We start from the raw sequence: 21,795 nt of genomic DNA, 5'->3' as shown, positions 1-21,795 counted from the left end.
ATTCCCCAGCAAGATGAAGCATGAAACTGCACAAGTACTTTTTCATTTTCTTACAGAAATCAGTTCAAAACTGAGACATGAGCAAGCATCAAGAAATGCCTCATGAACCCAAACTGTGCCCACCTCTGAAATCCAGCACCTAACAGCACATTTCCCAAGGTCCAGCCTCTCCGAGCACAGCTGCAGGACCAGCCTTCCGCAGCTTTCAGAGTGAGCTGTAACAGACTGAATTGTGAAACAAATCCCACTCTTTTTTTAAAGTATTTTATTAATAACCCATTAGTTAAGGAATATAAGGACAATGTCTTCTTACACTTTAACACTAAAGAGTATTTTGGAGTAAGAACAGTCTCTGAAGAAAGAAAGTTATAACTAAGTACAGCATGGAACCAAACACAGACACAATCTTCAAACGAGATCAAGTTCTGGTTACACATCCTTATGCACTGGGTAGAAAATGAAATGAAATTTGATTTTAAAATACAAGCAAGGGAATACAGTAACAGAACTAGATGGCAGATTTCTGCTGGACTAAACACCTCTTCTCCAACAAAAGTATTGATTAGAAAAGACACAATGATCCCTTCAAAACATCTATTTCTAAGGAGATCAAAACCATATATAGTGCTCTATTAAAATGGTTGTTTTCTCACACAGCAGAGTTCATGGGCTGATCTCAGGACAGTTAGCCAGTAACGTAAAAAACCCTCGAATTCTAGATTAGAAGTTCGCTCATTTAAACTATTTAAACCAGAACTTTGCTGTCTGTTAAGTAAGAAATCAAATCAACCAAAAGTTGATATTTTTATCCATGTGTTTCATGTAATAAAATTAAAAGAAACAAAAGGATGAGATTGTGACTCTCGCAGCAGCACAGGGAATATACAGTTGTGTAGCCAAACGGGAACATTAATACCACAAAATTATGCCAGTGAGACAAACCTGACATTTCAACAATGTAAAACAATATACACCAGCAGAAAGCTGAACAGCAATAATCCTTAGTGTTACTGAAAGGAAGGGAGAAAGGAGCCTGATGGGTAGGAACATATATTAAGCATGATGGGTAATTAAAGGTATTGACAGTTTGTGTGTCTGCGAGAAATCTTATTTCATGATAAAAAAATATATGCACTGGTTGTTTCAGCTTCACACATGAAATGTGTATTATCTGTCGTCTTCCATACATTTCTAGCTGAGACTAGAAAGGTCCCCTGGGTGCTCAAGACAGGAGGGACCTGGGGTGCAGTCGAGGACACCCAGTGTTCTGTGTGGACACGTGCTCATACAGAGAGCAGCTTCACTGCTGCCTGTTGGTGGTGATCTCTTGGCTCCGAGGAAACTGCTTTGATTCCTGTACCGAGGTCTGGCACACCACTCCATGGCCACCACAGTCCTTGGGCATCCAAATGCTGCCAATTTCACACTGGTACAATTCGGTGGGGTGTAACGAGATCAGAGTAAGCCTCAGCACGAGGAGACAAAATATTTCTGTGATGCATAAGCAGAACTGTTTGCACTCTGCTGCATCTCCCTCAAAGCTCTCAGAGCATGTAACTAACGTGGTGGTTTTGTGATTGACCCACGGTGATCCAGGGGAATGGTGCCACACTGTGCCTGCTTGTGCTGGGTTCAGCGACACGCAGGGATAGCTTTTAGGCAGATCAGGAACACTCACCCCATGGCTACATGATTGCTGAAGTCAGTACAGACAAAGCAAAGGGTGCATGTATAAAGGAGCATCCCAGAAATTGTGGCACTCCTGAGCCAGGGCTAACCTCCAACCCCATAGCCCTTGGATGGAAAGCTGGTACATGAATCAGGAGAAGTAAACCAGAAGAACTCTGGCACCCTGGTCATACCCAAACTCCTCCCTCCAGCAGCGAGGTGCACAGCAGGAGTCCTTTGGCATGCTGTCATGCTCACAGGCAGATGACTTGGTTTGGGAGGTGAAAGGAAGTCACTGTGGTTCCTCTGGAGCGAGCTTTTAGGAAAAGGGTCCTTCTCCCTTTCTGCACACCAGCAGTGGCCATGTGGCTTGCACAGGGTCTGTTCTGTCACCAGGGAAGGACAAGGACTCTTCCAGGAAACCAACTGCGAGCTGAGGTCTAGCTGCAGAAGTCTCCCCACCCTCTGCAGCCCAATACTCCCCGCTGGAGGGTTTATACCTCTGCAATTGCATCCGCTCCCATATAACTGTGAATTGCCCTTATTGCCTGCAATAACACTTCACTGCCTTATCTGTAACCCTGCTAAGTCATTAGTTTCAAAGGCTTGTGGCAGTGAGTTCTGGAGATTATTTACACACCTCCTCTGCCCAGTGGTGATTCCTTGTCTTTCTAGCCTCTTGCTCTGGTAGTGCACACACACTAACTCCTGCCTCGCCTGCTCACTGGCACTGATTCCCAGTCTCTGTGCCACAGCCTTTCAGAGTCATGGCACTCCAGAGCATGGAATGGCATTTCTGAGACTCCTCAAGGTACCAAACAGCAGCTGAAGTAACAGAGCAAGTGCAACGACTGGAAATACAGCCATTTGACAGAGCAGTGTGTCATGCCAGGAGGACACGCTGTAGGATGGGAAGAGGTGGAAGCTCCAATATCCTTCCCAACAGGGTACATGGAGACTCGGAGGTACTCCTCTGCTGAAGAGCTGGAGCTAACAGGGTTTGATGGAGGACTGCAAGTACATGGGCTGGTCCAGCTCAGCTCCAAACACAGGGCACAATAGCTCTTCACAACAGAAGCAAGGATAGGGTGCTGGTGGAGCACGGTTCTCCTTGCTGCAAGCAGTGGTATGTCAGTCTCAGTCCGGATTTCACCACAAAAAACAAAGCCTAAAGTCTCTTACAGGATCTCAAGTCAGCACACAGCTCCCCCATAAGAATTTCAGTAAGAAAAGAGGGAGATGGGCATCTTTTCCTTCGTTTTTTCAACAAACAAATGGCCAGATCTCTGAATCCTCCAGGAGGACACAACATTTACCAAACACCCAATGCACAGAATTACCGATCCATGTTACCCCGAGGAGCTGGTCTGATCTGTAGTGTTCACAGTCAAACTCTGCAAGCCTGGAACGGGGCAGAGACAGGCTAAAGTAAAGATAGAGGAAAGGTCACCCCACACCAGAGAGCCAGGCTGAGAGACAAGTCAGCAGTAAGCGAAGAGTCACTGGATGAGTTTCAAATCAGACTGGTACGAGACCAAAGATTTGATTTTCATTTTTAGCTCTGGTGATGCTCAGCTCTTAAAAAAAAACAAAGCCTCAAAACCAAACCCACTTTGGCCACTTCAGACTCTCAGAAGTGACTGGAAAGTTTCACTTGTTCATCCAAAGCCTTCAGCACGTCACTGCTTACAGAAGGCTGAGAGCTGCTCTCCGGAAATCAAAATCATCTGAGATGTCTCCACCTGGGCACAAAAACCTCCAAGAAATAGATGTCCCCAAGATCACAAGTTACTTTCCCAATTGCTGGTTCTTTTTTCCACAAGATCACAAGTTATTTTTGCAATGGTTGGTTTTTTTCTCTTCGCTAGTACAAGTTTGTTAATGAAAGATGGATCAACATCCTGCCAGCTGAAGCAGTGTCCTTTGGCCAGCTCCGGCAAAACACAGACATGTGGAGAAACACAACCCAACTCTCCAGCTGTAGGGAAGGTGTCCTACAGCAATACTTAGAAACAAAGCAAGAGAGACATCAGATCTGCAGCACTAAGCATTAAAAATGAGTCAACAACCAGTGCAAACATGTTCTTTAGAAAAAGGCAGTACAAGAATAAGTTAAAACCTAGAATGGACCATAACAAAAGAGTAAATCTACTGCTTTTTCTCCAACAGACATGAGGTAGTTGTGTTGTTAGGGAGGAAAAAATAAAGAGAGAGAAGTAGTAAAAATGCTACTCTATACCACACACTATTCCACTTTATAAAATTAAATAATATAAAGATGTTCCAAGGAAATAAAAATACATGTTGTACATTAAAAGGACAGACGTGTACCTAAAATATTAGGTACAAGAACCTACATAAAACAAAGTCCAGGTTGGTGAAATGACCCAGACACTGAAGAAGGTTCTATATAGTACAAGTTGTTAGAGGCACTCGTAGAGTGTGTAATAAAAGGCCACTACATCAGCCTGCAAGTAAGAGTTCCTGCGGTAGCGCACAAAGAGAGCCTTATAATCCTTTTAACCACGGGAGGGCAGAACAGGCTGGTGGTTACAGCTCACTGAGTTTGTCTCCGTTGGCTTCCACCCCCTCGTGGGACTCCTCCGACAAGATCCATCCCAAAGCTGCGAGGCAGTAGGTAGTGCCAAGGCCTGGTGAAGAGACAGTCGAGAGGAATCACTTGGTGTACCCTGCCTCTTCCCAGCAGGAAAAGACATCGTGCCAGTCGCCTCGAGGACTACAGCGAAGTGACAGCCCCAGTCTAACACAGAAGGCTCTGTTCTAGTCGTGGTTTCATGTCAGACTTTGGCAGATGGCTCAATCCTGCTCCCACCAACACCAAGTTACTCATCAGCTACAGCGGGAAGAAGGTGGGCCCTTACCAACCTACCTACTGATTTCTTGAAGGTGATATGTACAGCTGACAGGTCCAAATCCTGTTCTGGTGAGAGGCTGTGCCACCTTAGCTCCTGCTGGGCTTAGTGAGTTGAGGGCATGCAGCACCTCACAGGGACAGGCCCTTCCTAGTGCTTCCAGCTCTCCCATGATCAAAATCAGATTAGTTCACTCTTTAATGGTTGTGGACACATGCCATGTTCTCAGATGCTGAGGATGAACTGGTCAAACCAGAGTTACTACAGAGGGGGGCCTCCTCCAGGGCTGTGGAGATCGACTGGCACTTGACTGGCTGCACGTCCCCCTCACCTTCCTGGACAGAGTCAGAATCTCCGCTCTCTACCGAATCCAGACTTTCTCCATGCCTGTGGAAGCCATTGGTGAGCCCAATGCAAACAGCCTCTGTTTTGTCAGTCTTTCTGTCGGTACATAACTGCTCCTCCTGGGCCTGGACCTCTGCATTGCCCGTGCAGTCCACCACCACTTGGCTGGTGTCCTGCTGGGTGCCGGGAGAGCTGGGAAGAGCCACCTCTCCAGAGGGGAGCTCTTCAGGCTCCTGGTCCTCGGTTTCTGTCTCTTCACTCTCCAGGGTGTGCAGCTGGGAGCTGTAGTCTCTGTCAGAGGCGGAAAAATCAGAATGGACAATGACCTCTGCTTCCACTTGGTGGAGGTTGGCTGGAGGGTGGCTTTTCTTTGCTTCATTCTGTTATCAAACAGGGAGGAATAAATAAATAAATAAAAGGAAGGTAAAGTAAATGAAATTCAGGTAATTGAGGCTGTGACCCAACCAAGCACCGAAATGTATTCCCTTTTAATCCCACAGAGTGCAATGGGATGTACACATGCCTCTATTAAGCATTATCTTGACACGTTTCTCAGAGCTGAAGCCTTAAGAAGCACCTCAAATCACCTCAGGATCATTATTCCTATTTTACGTTTGGGAAAGCAAGTCCCAAGGGAGTGAAGTGGTTTGCCCATGTTTCCTGGCAGGCTGGAGCCACCATCCCTCCAAGCCTCTGTCAAAGACCACAGTTCTCAAAACTCTCCAGTCTGTTTCCATATTAAGGGCCAGATTTCCAGGGGGTGAGTGGACAGCATTAGGAAACTGACTTCTGAGACAGCTCATGATACAGACCCACAACTAGACACCAAGGCTCCCTTCACTTCCCTGCTTTAATTTTGGCTACATAACACAAAATCCCTGTTTCAGAGACACGTTATTTTGGAAGCTCACAAAGAGCCCAGATTCTGGGCTGAGTGTGATTCAGTGGCAAGGAGACAATTCAAAGTCAGGAAGTGATATCCCACGTGTGATTTGCGCTTTCTGTTGAAGCCAACTTTGTGCATCATTTACATATTTTAACACTTTTCTCCTTTTGTTGACAAACTCTGATGGGTAAACTGTGCTGTAAACGGTGCCCTGTAATTGGGTTGTAAAACACTGACTTAACTCTATCCACAATGCTAATTACATCCTGTGTATAATTGATTTTCACACTACTATCTAGGAAGGAAACCCAGGTAGGTTACTTAGAAGTATTTGCTTGGGGTGAAGGGCTTTAAAACAATAACCAAAGAAATCTTCTGGTCCAGAGTCAATCTGAGCAGTGTCAGCTCCGTGTCATGATACTTGTACAAACTCTCCCCAACATGGGAGTGTGTGTTTATTCCAATGAAGCAATATCAGAAAGAGGATTTCCTCCCAATCTATGCACCCACCTAAAGAAGGCAAGTGCAGTGGAAGGAGTTTAAATCAACCCTTGATCTTTGACTCCTCTTACACTCTGCAATCCCTCCTTCAGGCGAGCACGCTGTAGATCTTAATGACTGTGCTGTGCACTGCAGCTCCTCACTCACTCCACAGGCTGCCTGATGCATGGCCCCAACAAAGCCTCAAAGCTGGAGCCTGGCTCCGGGTCCTCAGGAACCGAGACTGCCCCAGCCCTGCTGGCACCCGAGCTGTCTGACCCCACTTGACCACCACCAAGAGAACAAGCTCACAGCACAAGCCTTCAGGGGCTGGCTGGAGTCAAGACAGAAGATTAGGGGAGAGCTGAGGCTTTGTGTGACGCTTGGAAAAAACAAATGGCTTTTACTCAGATTCCATTAGTCTCACTGGCATACACTCCTGTAGCCAGGAGAAGAGAAACAAAGCCCATGATCAGCCAACTAAAGCTGGCTTAGAGAAGAAAACATTTTCTCCTGTGCTGCAAAAAGGAGAAAGGGGGATTGAGAACACAAATGGAAAAACCACATCAGAATATACAAGTCAATAAGACACCCACCATCACGGCATCGTAAACCAGAGCTTGTAGCAAAAGCTTCTGTCCAGCGCTGGAGGGGAGCTTCAGTGACCCGTTCACAGCAGAGAGCGGCTCTTTGGTGATCGTGTCCCCATACCTGGCTATGCTGTTGGTCCAGGGCTGGTTGCCTGATTTATTCCATGAAGTCTGCAGAAGAAAAGTGGAAGGAGAAAAGATCCAATTATCACAGATACAGATCCTGATCCTCGTAAACCTGAAATGAGAAGCAGTTTGAAAAAGGGAAATGCAAGTTGGGAAAAATATCATGGTGGTAAAAGACAAGTTAAATGCTGAGAACACTTCTGATGGCATTGAAATAAAAACACTCGCTGCAACAGAATCACACGGTCACTCCACTAGAACAGACTTTATTGCTCTGTTCCATCGCCTGATACAGAGCAAGTGGATAAAAGTTGCTAGACGGTTCACAACTGGTCACATACAGGGCTTTCCCCTGACTCTCAAATTTTGAGGCCAACAGTTATACCATAGAATCACAGACTGGTTTGGGTTGGAAAGGACCTTAAAGCTCATGCAGTTCCAACCCCTGCCACGGGCAGGGACACCTTCCACTAGAGCAGGTTGCTCCAAGCCCCTGTGTCCAACCTGGCCTTGAGCACTGCCAGGGATGGGGCAGCCACAGCTTCTCTGGGCACCCTGTGCCAGCGCCTCAGCACCCCCACAGGGAAGAACTGCCTAATGTCTAACATAAATCTCCCCTCTGTCAGGTTAAAGCCATTCCCCCTTGTCCTGTCCCTACATGCCTTTGTAAATGTCCCTCTCCAGATTTCTTGTTGGCCCCTTCAGGTATTGTAAAACTGTTACAAGGTCTCCCTGGAGCCTTCTCTTCTCCAACGAAATCAACTCCCTGCAAAGCTGTGAACAACCCAAAGCAGTATGAACCTACTGAAAAATACCACAAAGCTGGAGAGGAACAGGGACAGTGGAAATCTGGAGCTGAGTGATTCCAGTATTCGCTTTAGCACCAGTGATGCTCTGGAGCATGGAGAGGGACCCTCACCTGTGTGCACTGGCACGTGTGCTCTGGTAAGAGCTGAAGACAATGCTGAACTGCTCACTCTGCAGAGCAGACACATTTCCTGCTTTAAGCCAGGGCTTGGATAAACACTCTGCCATTCCCCACCAACACAGAGGCACAACATTGGGGCCTTATTTTATTTAATTATTTAATTATTCTTTTTTGCAGCAGACCACCAAGCAATTCTTAGCTCAGCTTTAAATCCCCTGGGCAACCAGTGTTACCTTGTTTGTAGATCTAATTAAATTATATGGGCTGAATGCAATTTGTTCTGGGTTCTCTCAGCTTCCCCTTGCAATAAACTGTTGAATGCACACCTCTGTGTATGGGAAATGTGGGCCTTTAAGAGCTGAAGTTATTTAACAGCTCAGACTATTAGTTCACAGGCAGAAAAGCATTTTCTTTCCAGGTTTTGATTTTACTGGGCTGTCCTGCAGATACTTGAGCTCAGCCTTGCTATTGACTCACATACGCACACACTCAGATTTAAGGACCAGTTATCTCTAGGCTCATTGCACAGATGTTACATGTTGCCTGGATAGAAGTGAGAGGCTGATGCAAGGCTGAAGCGAAAATCCTGACGCAACTGTGAGTGTGCATCTGCATACAGAATACTGCTGGTGTGAGCATGATGGCTGTGTAGGGTGAAGATACACTGCACATCTATTCAAACCACTGACCACCTATTGCTCACTGTCACGCAGGAGAAACTCAGGTTTCTGCTCTACATATGTGGCTGCTACTTGGGCCAGATCTATTCTAACAACAGCCAACGTAGCACGAGTCCAGCTGAGATGGCAAGGAGATTTCTGACATCAGCCTGACCTTGGGTGAGTCATTTGACCTCCTTGTGCCTCGGTCCATCTGGCTGGAAATTAGGTAGAAATACATGAGCAGATGTTGTGTGTGAGCCAGGCATTCCTAAGTCAGCTATTTAGCAAGAAGCAAATGCTACCTCGTGCTGTTGGTGCTGGCAGAAGGCGCATTAAAGGGCTCATGTATGGCTGCCCAAGCACTCTGTCCACCCTGACGCAAGCACCAAAGGGGCTCAACACCTTGTGGGAGGCAAAGCAGCATCACATCCCAGCACCAACCCCAAGTCATAGGAGCTTTGCTGCTGCTTCAGGATCAAACCTTAAGAAAACAAGTAGTAAAGGGCCATGACTGCACCCTGCAGAACAGTGATGTCCAAAGCACTGTGGATATCACACATTAGCTAATTTAAAGTGGATGCTGGAGGCAGTGTCTTTGCCATTCCTCTCTCCACAACCCTCAACAATATATTCTGAGCCAAGAGCATTCCCTAATTGCTGCTTTTCTAAGTGGACAATCATTAAACTACACTTTAATAGCAAGAAATCAACCAAGCGATCACACACAACTCACAACAAAGAATATCACTGCGTGCGAGCGCTCAAGGAACGTGTTCAATTTGCCTCTGCTGCCATCTGAGAGGCTTTCTGCAGCTCCATCACCGGCTGATGGCTTCTGTGCCTCTTCCAAGGAACATACGTTACTGAGCAAATACTGCCTGGAAGTTTCAGCGTTGAACCTACACAAATATGCACACATGCACACAAATGTGTGTCCTATTATAGATGCTTACATGCATATTTGCCATCAGAAAGAGCTGAGCATCATATGCACACACACACACACACACACACACACACACACACACATAGAGAGAGCAAACTTGAAAACCTTCTTGCAGGCATCTTGTGAATACCAAAAAACGTGGAAAGAAACAGGCAGCTCTACTGCAATCCCCCATGGACCATCTGTTAGCGGAAATGTCAATCTGCCATGTTTACATAGGTTTTGATGACTCTGGGAACAGCCTGTTCAGCTCCGGCTGAAATTGGCTGCAACGAAGAACAAACTTGTTTTGTACCAGTTTGCAACTTTCAACAAACAGAAAAAAACCATCAGCCACACAACATGGCCTGGATCCCACATGTTGTTCAAGCACGTTGTGTGTGAGAGGGGGGAAAAAAATCCCTCTTGGGGCTCAGTCTCTAAGGTTGGGCAGCAGCAATTAACTCTAGGTCTGTTTTCATCGCAGACCTGCACAAGGTCTTGTGAGCCCAAAAGCTTCTCTGCTTTTTAAGCAGTATCCTTTGGTGTAATAAATAACACTGTTTATTCCTTCTCAAGGGGGGCTAGTGAATGGCTGAAGGAAGGAAAAGTTCTCTTGGATTTTACAATAGAATAACAAAGGCAATGAGTGTCAGTCTAGTTCTAATTTCAAGATGGAAAAATCCCTTTATCAGTTCATTGCAAACACAAGAATGAAAACTAATAAAAACATCTTCCAATAGAAGGTGTTTCCATTACAGCTAAATCCTTATCAAAGCAAACAAGCGTTTTCATTTTAGCCTTTTTATAGTAACTCCGACTGGTAAAACTGTGACTCAATAACGTTACCTTTCCAGTGACAAGTAACGACTTCATGCAAATATATGAGTTGAGAATGAACGTGTAGGAAATGCTGATCTTGAAACCTTCCCTGTTTTATAAGGATTATTTAAACTAGCTTGAAACCCTGTGCAAAACAAGGCTGGGGACATTTCAGATGTGCCCAGCTTTTACTGTCATAGCAGAGAGAAAGGATTTATTGCTGAACGGCAGAAAGCATTGGGGTTTGTTTTCCATACAGAAAAACTTCAACACGAAAATGACAAACAACCCGGGTAGATCCAAGTTCCCTGATGTCTTACAGCTTTTGCTCTCTTAGTCACGGGGACGCTTCATGGGGGAGTCCCCCAGGGAAGGAGCAGGGCAGCAAGCAAGGAAGGTTCCAGCTTGCAAGAAGCACAACAGCAAACATTTCCAAGCCAAAACACTTGGGTTTGGCTTCATTCAATGAAAAGCTGAAGTCTTCCATGGAAAGCAGATGCTTTTTAACATTCTCCCCCACCCCCTAAATTGCTTGGCCCAAAAGCAGCAGTGACAGGGCTGCCTGGAGCACAGCCATTCTATCATCCTCAGCCCATCTGTCAGGGGGAACAGAGCTGCAGCCCCACAGCCTGTGCGTTACGGTGTCATTTACAACACTGGTACGGGGGGCATCGGTCTGGGGGTCACTTGAAAGGCAAAGAGTAAGAGAGGGAAATCACTTGTCAGTGTATTTACAAATCCTTGTGTGTGACCACTGGGAAGCACACAGAAAGGAAGGAAAAGGGATTGCTAAATGGCTGAGTGTGCTCCTGCTCAGCCATCCCGAGGGGCCCTGTGCCCACAGCTTGGCTGCAGTAGCACTTTGCTGTCCTGCAAGCAGGGGCAGGGTGGCTCTGGTGGGCTGTCCAGCAGCCCAAACACCATCCCACCTTCCCCTTGCACCATCCTGCGCCCCCAGCATTATCTGTAACATAGAAGAATCGCAGCCCTATGAGGGAACTGGGGATCTTGACTTGAAAACAACCAAGGGGACTTCGCAAAACCCTTGCCTGTGATGCTTTGCAGGAGTCAGTTCAAATCTCAGTGTTGTTAAAGACTTTCTGCTCTTGGTCTCACTGTTCTCCAGTCCCCACACCTGCAGCATGACATTCACTCACTTCTGACTGCTCATGGCACAGGGACAGTCCCTTCTTTGGGTTTGTACATCTCCTAACACAGCCTCCAATCTCCACCGAAACCTGGGGCTGCCACAAAAATAAAACCAGTAAGAATAATCCATGAAATGTTAAGTATCAGCCCAGCAAGCACAGGAGCAGCTATCAACGTCACTGCTAATGGCAAGTGACACCCAACCAACACAAAACAAGTTTCAGGAGTGTAACTTGAGGATGGAGAGTCAAGCAGGCAACTGGAGGTCACTCGGGCCTGGAGCTGCCAGTTCCCTGGCATCACAGCTATGTAAACCCGTGCAGCAGCAGCATCCGACCAAGAGTCTGTCCCAGCCAACAGCCTGAGCTCTGTGGTGACATGATACAGTGTTAAATAAAAGGGATCCTTGAGACATTTCTCACTCCCACACTCACAACTGTTCCTGACTGATTTATATCTGTTGTGAGGAACGGGCATGTGAGCACCGGTCTGGCTACACTCATGAGACCTGCAGTGGTGCTCAGGGCTGGCCCAGGTGGCACTCCCAGCACAACTGGGCAGTGCAGGGAGCAGGGCCCCTGCATGGGAGCACATCTCCCTCCAGTGCCCGCTCCCAGAACAACAGCCTGTTGCTCCCGGCCACTCGAGCTCTTCTTCACCTGCGAGGTCATCCTCACCGGTCAGCACGGGTGACAGCACTGCTCTCCGGGTGGCTGCTCCTCAGTGATCCTTGCTTCCCTATCCACATCCATCAAAAAAACAAGCTCTTTATTCTGCTGGCAGAAGCCCTCAGAGGATTTAACTCTCAATGGCGTTTCCCCATCTAATTTTGGGGGCAGAGACTCTACAGCAGGAATTGTCCCTCTCCCCAAAGCTCTGATCTCTGAACTGGACACTGCTGAACACTGGCTGCCTCTGTGACAGATGCTGGGGCCCTCAAGCTCTCAGGCTAAGCCCTGAGTGACCAGACCTTGGCACTGTCCTCTCCAGCCCCTGCTCTGCACACATGAAAATCTTGGTGTAAACCTTTGCAGCAAGATTGCTGCTCTGGAAGAGAGATCTGGATGTGCTGCCCCCAGAAAGGCCTCCCAAGGGAGGGAACTTCCCCCCACCCTGACCTGTTCTCAGGGTAAGTCACCATCCCTGAAAACATTTGGTCCTTATTTAACAGCAAGAGCTGTAGGAAATTCCTCACCCTCTTCGGCTTGGGTCCAGCCAGGCAGCTTCATTCCAGTGAAATCCATGGATGCGGTTTGGCTGCAGAGTGCCTCTCCTTCAGCTGCAGCACTTGGGGGTGGCCAAGAGTGTGGCTTCAGCTCACAGGACTACTAAAGCCAGCAGATGATGTTGTGTTTCCAAAAGACCATCCCTGCACCACCACCAGCAGCCAGGCTGGCTCTCGCCTTAGCCAGGTATCCTGAACTCACCTTCCCCCCAGTGACACGCAAGCACATCATTGAAGCAACCATGAAATCCCATGTGCTCACAATGCAGTTGTTTTACTGAACCTCCTAATTACTTTACATGCTCTCCCTGGGCTACAAAGAGAGACATAAACAGATTAACTAAATTAGGCCAATTAAAGGTTCCCTAATGGAATGAAATGTTTCAGGCAAGCTTGAGAGAGGAAATGGGCAGGGAGGAATGAAAGACAACGCAATGTCAGGCAAACCACACGGGGCAGGAAAAGACTGCTTCAAAAAATAAGGTTCACACACAATTTCATCTCCTGCATATCTTCAAGGGCATTCCAGTAAATATGATATTTATGGACAAAGCTCCTTTTACTCTAATTAAAAGAGCATCCTGGAAGGCAGAGCATCTACTGTAGACATCACGCAGGAACAGGGCAGCTTTCTGCAGCAGTAAGCTTGGTAGCTGCTTCTCTAGGGATGAGGGGTCACTCTCCCAGGAGATGACAAGGGATGGGAGATGGCACTGGGATCCCCAACTTAGATCTGACAGCCAAGGCTGAGCCAGTTTTACAGAGAGGGAAATGCCTGGCTGCCCAGCACCAGCCTGCAGCCAGGACCACCAGCACTCTGCAGAGCCAGGGCAGGATCAGACCCTGGCTTCCCAGCAGCAACGTGCCAAAGGCTCTTGCCTAGGGTGGGAGCCCAGTCACATGAGCACACATGGGTCCTTACCTTCCTCTTCCCATGGACAATGTCCTCAGGGAGGCTCGTGTGGATGAGGCTGTGCACTTCTGTCAGTTCTGTGATGTCCCCCAGGGCCACGGGTGCATCCTCTGGGAGTGGGGACATAAGGGACTCCAGCTCATGTGAGTCCAAGGTGGCACTGGGAGCTGCCACCCCTTGCCTGCTCCGGTGGTAGTAAGTGTGGTTGCCGGCTGCCTGGGAATCCAGGCCTGGCAGGGCCTCCCTGAGGGAAAACAAGCAAGAGCTGACATCTCACATGAGCCTCGCCTTCCTCTGTCCCAAAGAGCCCAAGCCTCCTTAAACCAGCCTGTCAGTCACTGGGAAGTCTTTCATTTTCCCAACTGGAAGTTAATAAACCCTTTCCAAACATCCTTAGAGCTGCCCAACCTCAGAAGCCAAATACTGCCCACAGTAACAGACACAGGTAATAAGCCAGCAGATAGTGTTTTTTCCCCTTTTTTTCCTTTCTCTGAAAAAAACCCCAAACAAACCCCAAACCTATAAGTGTAACAATGCAAATTAAAGAGAAACTACTGAGAAAATCAATCAGTGAAAAGACTATACTGAATATGTTCCTTAGCCAGCTGCACTCCTGTGTTTGTATTAACTGATGTCAGACACCGCACCTCAAACAGCCCAGCTGAGCACAGGGAAGGAGCTCGTGTTGTATTTTGTGTTCTTCCACTTCAGCCTCCTTCATTTCCTGCAAAGGAGAGGTGGCACCTACCTCTGCTTGCTGTTGCGGAAGCTGGCACACATGCAGAAGAGGATGCAGAGCAGCCCCAGGCAGACTCCCACAATGATTCCGGTGACAGAGTGGATATCCAGAATATCTAGTAGAGGAAGGACAGAAACATCATTTCAGCTGCCAGCAGGAAGAACGTACAAAGTGTTCTATGTTCAGAGAAGCGCCAGCTTCACTAAGACCATTATGTGATGCCTCTATACATAAAGGAAGAAGATTACTTGGCAGTGACAATTTAGAGCATCTTAAAGCAAACTGGCACCTCTGCACATTCATTAATTTCATGCAACACAGCCTAACAGAAAGGCAGCGAGATGCAGGTTACACGAGCCCTTGCATAGGAGCTGGGATGGGTTCTGGAGCTGCCCATCTGAGGACTCTGCCGTGATCCTCTGCACTGGCCTTACACATGGTCATATCTCACATCCTGAGTGGTAACATCAGCTTGGAAACAGAAATGCTACTGCTGACAACTCATGGTCTTCAGCAGCACAACTCACTTCCTGCACTGGAACAAAGGGGAAATTCATACCTGACAGCTTTTCACGGAGGGTGTGCACATCCTTAACGTTTGAGTAGGGACCAGATCCCACGACTGTCTTTGCTCCCATCTTGAAGAAGTATCTGGTATCACTTTCTAGGCCATGCACTTCAGTGCTGAAGATATTTCCTGATCAAAAGCAAGGCAAAAGAGATTTAAAATGTGTGGCTTCAAGAGTATTCAGAGGCTGCAGCAAAGCAGCAGTGGAACGCTGTTGGGCCCTCAGAAGTGAGGGATTTTGTGTCATGAGCTCTAAGAGGTAATTCATACACCTCTTCAGCATTAATGAACTTGCTGCTTGAAGAGCTGACGATACAGATTGCACGTGGTGCTGCTGCCATACGTTCTCCTAGGAATTACTGCCTGCCAGCCTGTATCTGCAGGACCTTTGCTGGATAATAATGGCTATTCCAGCTTTAGACATGTATGATTTCAAGTCTCTCGGTAGTTGTGCCCCTGGACTCTCCCATATGACCAGGAGCAAGGCCCAGCATATACTCCAAGACCTGGTGGGGTAGTCCAGCACCTTGAGAAGGCTCACCTTCTCGCGTCAGCAAGGTCCACATGTCATCTGGCTGTGTGTTGTTGGCGTTATAGAGGATGAGGTACTCCACAATGATGCCGTTGGGCTCAACAGGGGGGCACCAGTGCACCTGCACAGCGTAGGGGTTGAGCGGGTGCAGCCGCAGGTCAGATGGGGGAGTCGAGGGACCTGGCAGAGACAAGACCCAGTGTGAACAGCAGAAAACAGGAGAGCATTAAACCTGCAGGGCATGGCAACTGCTCTGTGTCTTTTCTCAGTGGTTCCACAGCCATGTTTGCAAGCAGGGAATGATGAGCAACCAGGGTGACCAGACACCTCACCCAAACAAGCTGTGGAGAGCACGGAGAGGAGGCTTCTAAGCCCAGTACAGGGCAGGACTTGTGCATCACGGCCAAACAGCCAAGGGAAACATGACAGTGCTAATGAAGCCACACAGCTTGGTTTGAGGCTGTGCAACATTGCTTGAGAGACTATTCCCATCACATCCTTGCTCCTTGTTGCCTCTTTCTCCATCTTCCTGGGACAGCATCTAGTCCCAGCTAGAGGCAGGACACACACCACCTCCAAAGGCCATCACTGCTGCTCTGTGAAGCTGAATACCAGAGAAGCTGTCACAGAGTAAGGAGTTAACCCAGTGCTGCTCCTGGGATCATCTCTGCCTCTCAGCCTTCACCAGGCCTGAAGCTAAGAGGTGGAGGTCGTATTGGAACACCAGGCTGGGCAAGGCACTCTTGTTCTGACAGTGACATTCAGCACTGGGGAGGACCTAGTGCTTAAGCAATGCACTAGCAGCCCTTTGAACCCAGACACAACCCCACAGTAACAGCAATCATTGCCCCAACTCCCTTTACACACTCCTCTGTTTACAAAGCAGCACTCCTTTACTGGGCTTGGGAAAGCTACCAGGACGCTAAGAGGTTCTCAGCATCACACATTAAGAGGGATTTGACAGAGATTCAGGGAAACCCAGGAGAAATCAGGATTCAGTTCCCATAAACACTCACGGTCGGGCAGGGTGAACCGCTCCACCACGCTGCCGAAGGGCCCATCGATGCCAACACCATTGGACTGCACAGCAAACTCGTACCTGGTGTAGGGCTTCAACCCACTGATGAGAATGTCTTCATCCGAGCTGCCAAGAGGACACATTCACAAGGCCATGAACATTAGGTGGTTCTCCCACCCACTGTCACCTTGACACCTTACCAGGAACACTGTAAGGGATTATCCTAACTCTTACAGTATCTGATTTTCCACCTAAAGCTTCATCTCCTGCAGTCATGTGAATACAAGTGCACTCAGCTCCCAGCTACAGAGCAAAGCAGGTTCCCAGCCCCAAGGACCATTTCTGATGTACTTGCAAAGAAAAGCTTGAAAACAGCCTGGTTTTAGGCTGAAAACCTGCACAGGAATCTAGACTTAAAAAATACATCCCCAAACTGCTTAAACTCTAGCAATTTTTAAACCAAACTTGTGAGGACCATCTCACATGAATGCTTGAGACTGGCCACAATTGCACTTGGCCATGTTATTAACAGGGAAACAAGCATGTAAGGTCAAACAAGAGCAGAAAAGATGCAGAGACCAGCCACTAAATGATCCCTTAGTATTCAAGTCATAGACAAGTCCTATTGCCACATTTCAGCAGTTCTGAATGTATCTGTGAGCAAGGCAGATGTTTCCAGCAAGTGAAACACGCAGGGTTTTGCTCAGTACTTGAATTTCCATGCAGGTTCCTCCTGCCCTATGTTTATCCCTGACATGAGCAATACATGGCAGATGAACCCTTTGCATCCCTCTTTACCTCGTGTAGTAGGTAACAAGAGAGGCGTTTTTCAGGCCCCAGGGGCTGAAGCGCACGGTGTAGTTGACGATTTTGACTGTTGTGAAGTCAGGTTTCTTCCACCTGAGCCATATGGAGGTTGAGCTGTTGGACTCTGCATAGACTTGGACTGGAGGCAGTGGAGGACCCTTCTGCACAGGGGGATCTGTGGTGCAAGACAAAAAGAGAAAACGAGATATGGAGACATACACGATAGAAAGGCAAGTGACAGTCATCATGGACACAGGCGGCCAACACCCAGTTTAAAAACATCCTTAATGAGAAGGGAGATATTTTGCTCCTTCCCAAGGTAATTCCTCCAAAGCAATCTGCAATGACTGTCAAAGGAAGTTCCCTTACATTGGAACCTTCCCCATGTTGGTATCGTCCTTCTTGAAGTTCATCTTCTTGTAACTTCACCTCTACCCTTGCTTTGAAGCCACATGCCAAGCAGAAGAGACAGACAACAAATGAAGGGCGTTCCTCACCTACTGCTGCTGCAGGTGCCTTTTCTGTTTTGCCCTTCCAAACCGCTGCGTAACCATCTTCGTGCTTATTGAATGCCACCAGCTTCACCTCATAGAGTCTCCCAGGAGCTGGAAAAATCAATCAGGGTTTGTCTGGGGTTATTTTTGTTACCAGCCCTCCCAGTTAGACATATTCGCTTTGACCTGGCTGGCTTTTCCCACCATCCACGACAGTAGCTCGAACAGAGCTGTATTTGCTAAAATACAGCAGGACTCCCCCTTCTCCTTACAGGCTTTCCCACTCAACACTGTCTCACAGCTGGTGCACAAACCATCACAGCTACTCTCTAGTTCTCTCCTCACTTATAACAGAAATTAGCAGCAGCAAGTGGCCCTGCCCCAGCCACCGAGGGTTAACCAGTGTCCTGACCTACGGTACATCACCTCTGGATCTCCTGAGCTTTCTCCCTTGCAAACTACTAAAGAAACCCATGCACAATGACTCCTCTCTCTCCCCCATGGAAGTGGATGCACTGCACTGTTTATTCATGAGGAGTGAGGACATCTCTCCAAAATGTACCTCCCATTTCTAAAGTCCTCTCTGATGTATTCACTGCTGTGAGGATCTTCCTGCCAGCAAGTCCCCCCACACCCTGTTAAGTCACTGGCAGCTTTTGTTGGTGATTATTTGGCCTCCACAGCAGAGTTTCTTGATTGAGAAAAGCAACAGTGCACAGAAACCCCACACCAGAAACCTGAGGGTGCTCACTACACACTCTTCTCATCAGACAGCCACGCACTCTGTGGGGAACCTCACGTTTGGACCCAAACTGAGCAGCAGGACAGGGTGCTCTATCTCCAAGCAGTGCTGCCCTGGTCCAAAATTCATTTATGTCTTTCCTCTGCCTTTCACCAGCTGAAACACTCCCCTCCTGTGTTAAGTAACATCTGAGGGGGTTTTAAGAGAGATGTTTACTCAAGGAAACAACTTGGGATATACAAAGTTCTCAGATAAGACACTTGCCAACTCCTCCCTTCAGCAGCCAGCCCATTCAGCAGCTCAGCAAGACCAGCCCAGACTCCCTCTGACTGCAGTGCATTGATGAAGTTGGTTAATTTGGGATGTGCCTGCTCATTCCCTGCCCTGACAGATCACTGCTCCCTTTGCCAGACAACGTAAGCAGAATAAAACCTTCCTTATTTGATGCCAATTTTATTAGGACTGTGCTGATTACGCTCCCGGAGGCTAATGGTACCAATTACCAAAGGCTCCACAACACATGGTCACACTCAGAATACAAAAACAGTTCAGCCACATTTTTCTCTCCAAAAGAATCCCAAAAGCAAACAGAGCTTTGTCTGCCCCCAAGGTGCCTGATCTGCATTTTCACATTCTCCAGGCACAGGAAAACATTTCAAACCCACACAAGGGGGATGAGACCAAAGCGCACTCAATGTTCAAATGCTGGGACCATGGGCTTGGTGGAATAAAGGACCCCACAGCCTGTCCCTCGCCAGCACATGCACTCTGCCTCCTGCCTGAGGATTTGGCTGGGGCACGAGCTCATCGTGGATGATGTGATCCAAAACGATGAGGAAGAGCTCACAGATGCGATGCAGCTCCTATTGGAGAAGTGAAGGAAAGGACAAGCTTTCCATCTCCATCCCCAGGTAGGATCAATACAGCAGCCACTTACATGTGGAGCCAGGGGAGCTCTACTACAAGATCCAGCAATTCACTTTCTGAAAATAGGGGTATTTTGGATTTCTCAGTCAGAGGCTTGGCTTCAAGTTTTATACACAGGCCCAGATGTTCAAGCTCTTAGAACATGCAGACATAAAGCTCTATCAAGCTGTCAAGAAGCTAGTAGGCAGCATGAAAACAGATGTATTTCACTGCATTCCATCATACATTAAATATAAGCAGAATAATCTAGTCCAGATCATTTCAAATCACTAATCTGGATGACTGCATAATATATCCAATATGCTAAATATGTTGTTTCATTTAGTTTTTCAAGGTGTTCATACTGGCCAGATGCCATATGCCATACTTCCCTCTAAGTGGGAAAATACCCTGATCTCCAGGGAGTCATTCCCAGAAGAATGCAATCTTCCGTCATAGAAATGTGGAAGAGAGGATCAGATCCTGACTGTTTATTTTTCATGTAAATTATGGCCCTGGTAGTTGCATGCCTGTACGGAGAGGAACTGACAGAACATGGAAATCAATGGAAATTTCTCAGGGAAAAGCCCTCCTGGTGATTCAGGACAGCTCCTTCTGATTTTGTGGGCTCATGACATTGCTGTTATTTCTTCTGTGCCTCCAAACAGCTGCCCTCCTCTGTCATGGGATTTCAGCTCTTTCCTCTCTGAAAAGATACATGTCATTAGTGATGTCACTCTAAGGAGACACGATTTGCTCCAGAGGCTTGCATGAGCATGAGAGAGAAAAATCTTGTCTTATTTCAGCTTAAATGGAGAGAGCAGAGTCATCACCAAAGGCAAAACCAAGAAGCCAGATGGTGGGGTTAAGGCAAAGGATGAGGATGTCTGTGGGATAGAGGAGAGGTGATGGACAAAGCTGGCACCGTGTCAGCAGGACCAGCCAGCGCAAGAGAAGACAAAACAAGAATCTTGCACAGGACCAGCACAAGGAACCTAAAACACAGCTTAATGGTACAGGAAACTTGGGGAGGGAAACATGGGCAGGGATCTTTGCTGGTTTAATAGTTGTGCTGTCGCTGTGAATAAAGAGTAACTGTGCTCAGGAAGCTGTATCTAAAGGTGCTTTCTGCACACCCATCCAACCTCTGTCTGAAGCTGGACCTTGTTTGCACTGACATGGTATGCAACCATGCCTGAGCTACCGCCTTGTATTCCCAGTGCCCAACCCTGAGATTTCCTGACACCATTTCAAACACTGGAACAGGCTTCCTAGAGAGGTGTTCAATGCCCCAAGCCTGTCACTGTTAAGAGGCATTTGGACAATGCCCTTAAGAATTTGCTTTAACTTCTGGTCAGCCCTGCAGCGATCAGGGAGTTGGACTCAGACATCCCTGAGCTGGAAAATCCCCAGGCTGACTCCCCATCAGCCAGTGTGCAGCAGCAGAGATCACATTAGGGCTGCCAGGCTCTCCTGAGCCTGCTACCCACCCTGCCTACAAGACACCCAATGCAGATGTAAGTACCTGTGCAGGGTAGCTCCCCACCATAAAACTAAACCCTTCTAAATCCCAACCACTCCTCATCCTTGTTGCATGTCCGGACCCCTGCCTTTCTCAGCACAGCCAGATTCCTGACCCCTTCCTTTACTATACACATGCAAGAGCACGTCATTCAACAGTGCAAGGGGGAGAAAAAAGAACATCCACGGCTTGAAGAAACCTGAGACTCTCTTCCTGACACAATGATAGCTGATCCACAACCACCAAAATCATAAGGAAGCCATTAGGGCTTGACGGATGCCCAAATTTAAGGAAGTAATTACAGAAGAACAAGCAGCCTTCTCAGCATCATCGTGCCAGAGCATTTGGAATCAATTCAGCCCGTTCCCGAGTCCCTCTGCTAACTGACTTGCCAGTGGTTAGAGCAGCGTGATGATGTTCACATGTGGTTTCCTCAGTGCAATAATTACAGACCTAAATTCTTCAGAGAAACTCATAACTGTTAACACTCTCTCAGTGGCAGGATGGCTGCACGTAGCTGGAAACCTACTTAGTGATGACACAAACTGTCTTTCCAGGTGCTGCAGCCTGACCTTTACACCATGTATAATGTACATGCTGGATGTACAAGATGAACCAGCATGAGAAACACCAGCCCTGCAGTCCCAGCTCACTGGGCAGTAACAGGGATGAAGCATGAAGTGAGGGATGGAAGAACTCTAAGAAGTAGAATCCTGTTTCAAGGATCTGACATGACTCTCCTCTCTCTCTATCCTGTATCCACGAGCAAATCAACTAATTAGTATGATCAGACATTAGAAACATTAACTCCTTATGGGAATTGCCAAGCGTAGTTAGCCAGGCAGGCACATCTGACTGTGGTGCAGACTTGCTCT

At 47.6% G+C, this 21,795-nt stretch overlaps 1 protein-coding gene across 3 annotated transcripts in view; it reads right to left on the bottom strand.

Annotated features, from left to right (window-relative positions):
- Window positions 1-273: 273 nt before the first annotated feature.
- Window positions 274-21,795, bottom strand: part of IGDCC4 (immunoglobulin superfamily DCC subclass member 4) — a 93,100-nt gene continuing 71,578 nt past the window's right edge. For all 3 annotated transcript variants that reach the window (XM_030497995.1, XM_030497993.1, XM_030497994.1), the window contains exons 12-20: window positions 17,754-17,861; window positions 17,248-17,431; window positions 16,448-16,575; window positions 15,441-15,611; window positions 14,891-15,028; window positions 14,341-14,446; window positions 13,602-13,836; window positions 6,849-7,013; window positions 274-5,266 (exon numbers count right to left, since the gene is read on the bottom strand). In XM_030497995.1, coding sequence (XP_030353855.1) covers window positions 4,739-5,266; window positions 6,849-7,013; window positions 13,602-13,836; window positions 14,341-14,446; window positions 14,891-15,028; window positions 15,441-15,611; window positions 16,448-16,575; window positions 17,248-17,431; window positions 17,754-17,861 — 1,763 coding nt within the window. In that variant the 3' untranslated portion in view covers window positions 274-4,738. The remainder of the gene's footprint in view (window positions 5,267-6,848; window positions 7,014-13,601; window positions 13,837-14,340; window positions 14,447-14,890; window positions 15,029-15,440; window positions 15,612-16,447; window positions 16,576-17,247; window positions 17,432-17,753; window positions 17,862-21,795) is intronic.

This window comes from Strigops habroptila, chromosome 9, assembly GCF_004027225.2.
Source record: "Strigops habroptila isolate Jane chromosome 9, bStrHab1.2.pri, whole genome shotgun sequence".
Lineage (NCBI taxonomy): Eukaryota > Metazoa > Chordata > Aves > Psittaciformes > Psittacidae > Strigops > Strigops habroptila.
This window is presented reverse-complemented; position numbering and strand designations above follow the sequence as displayed.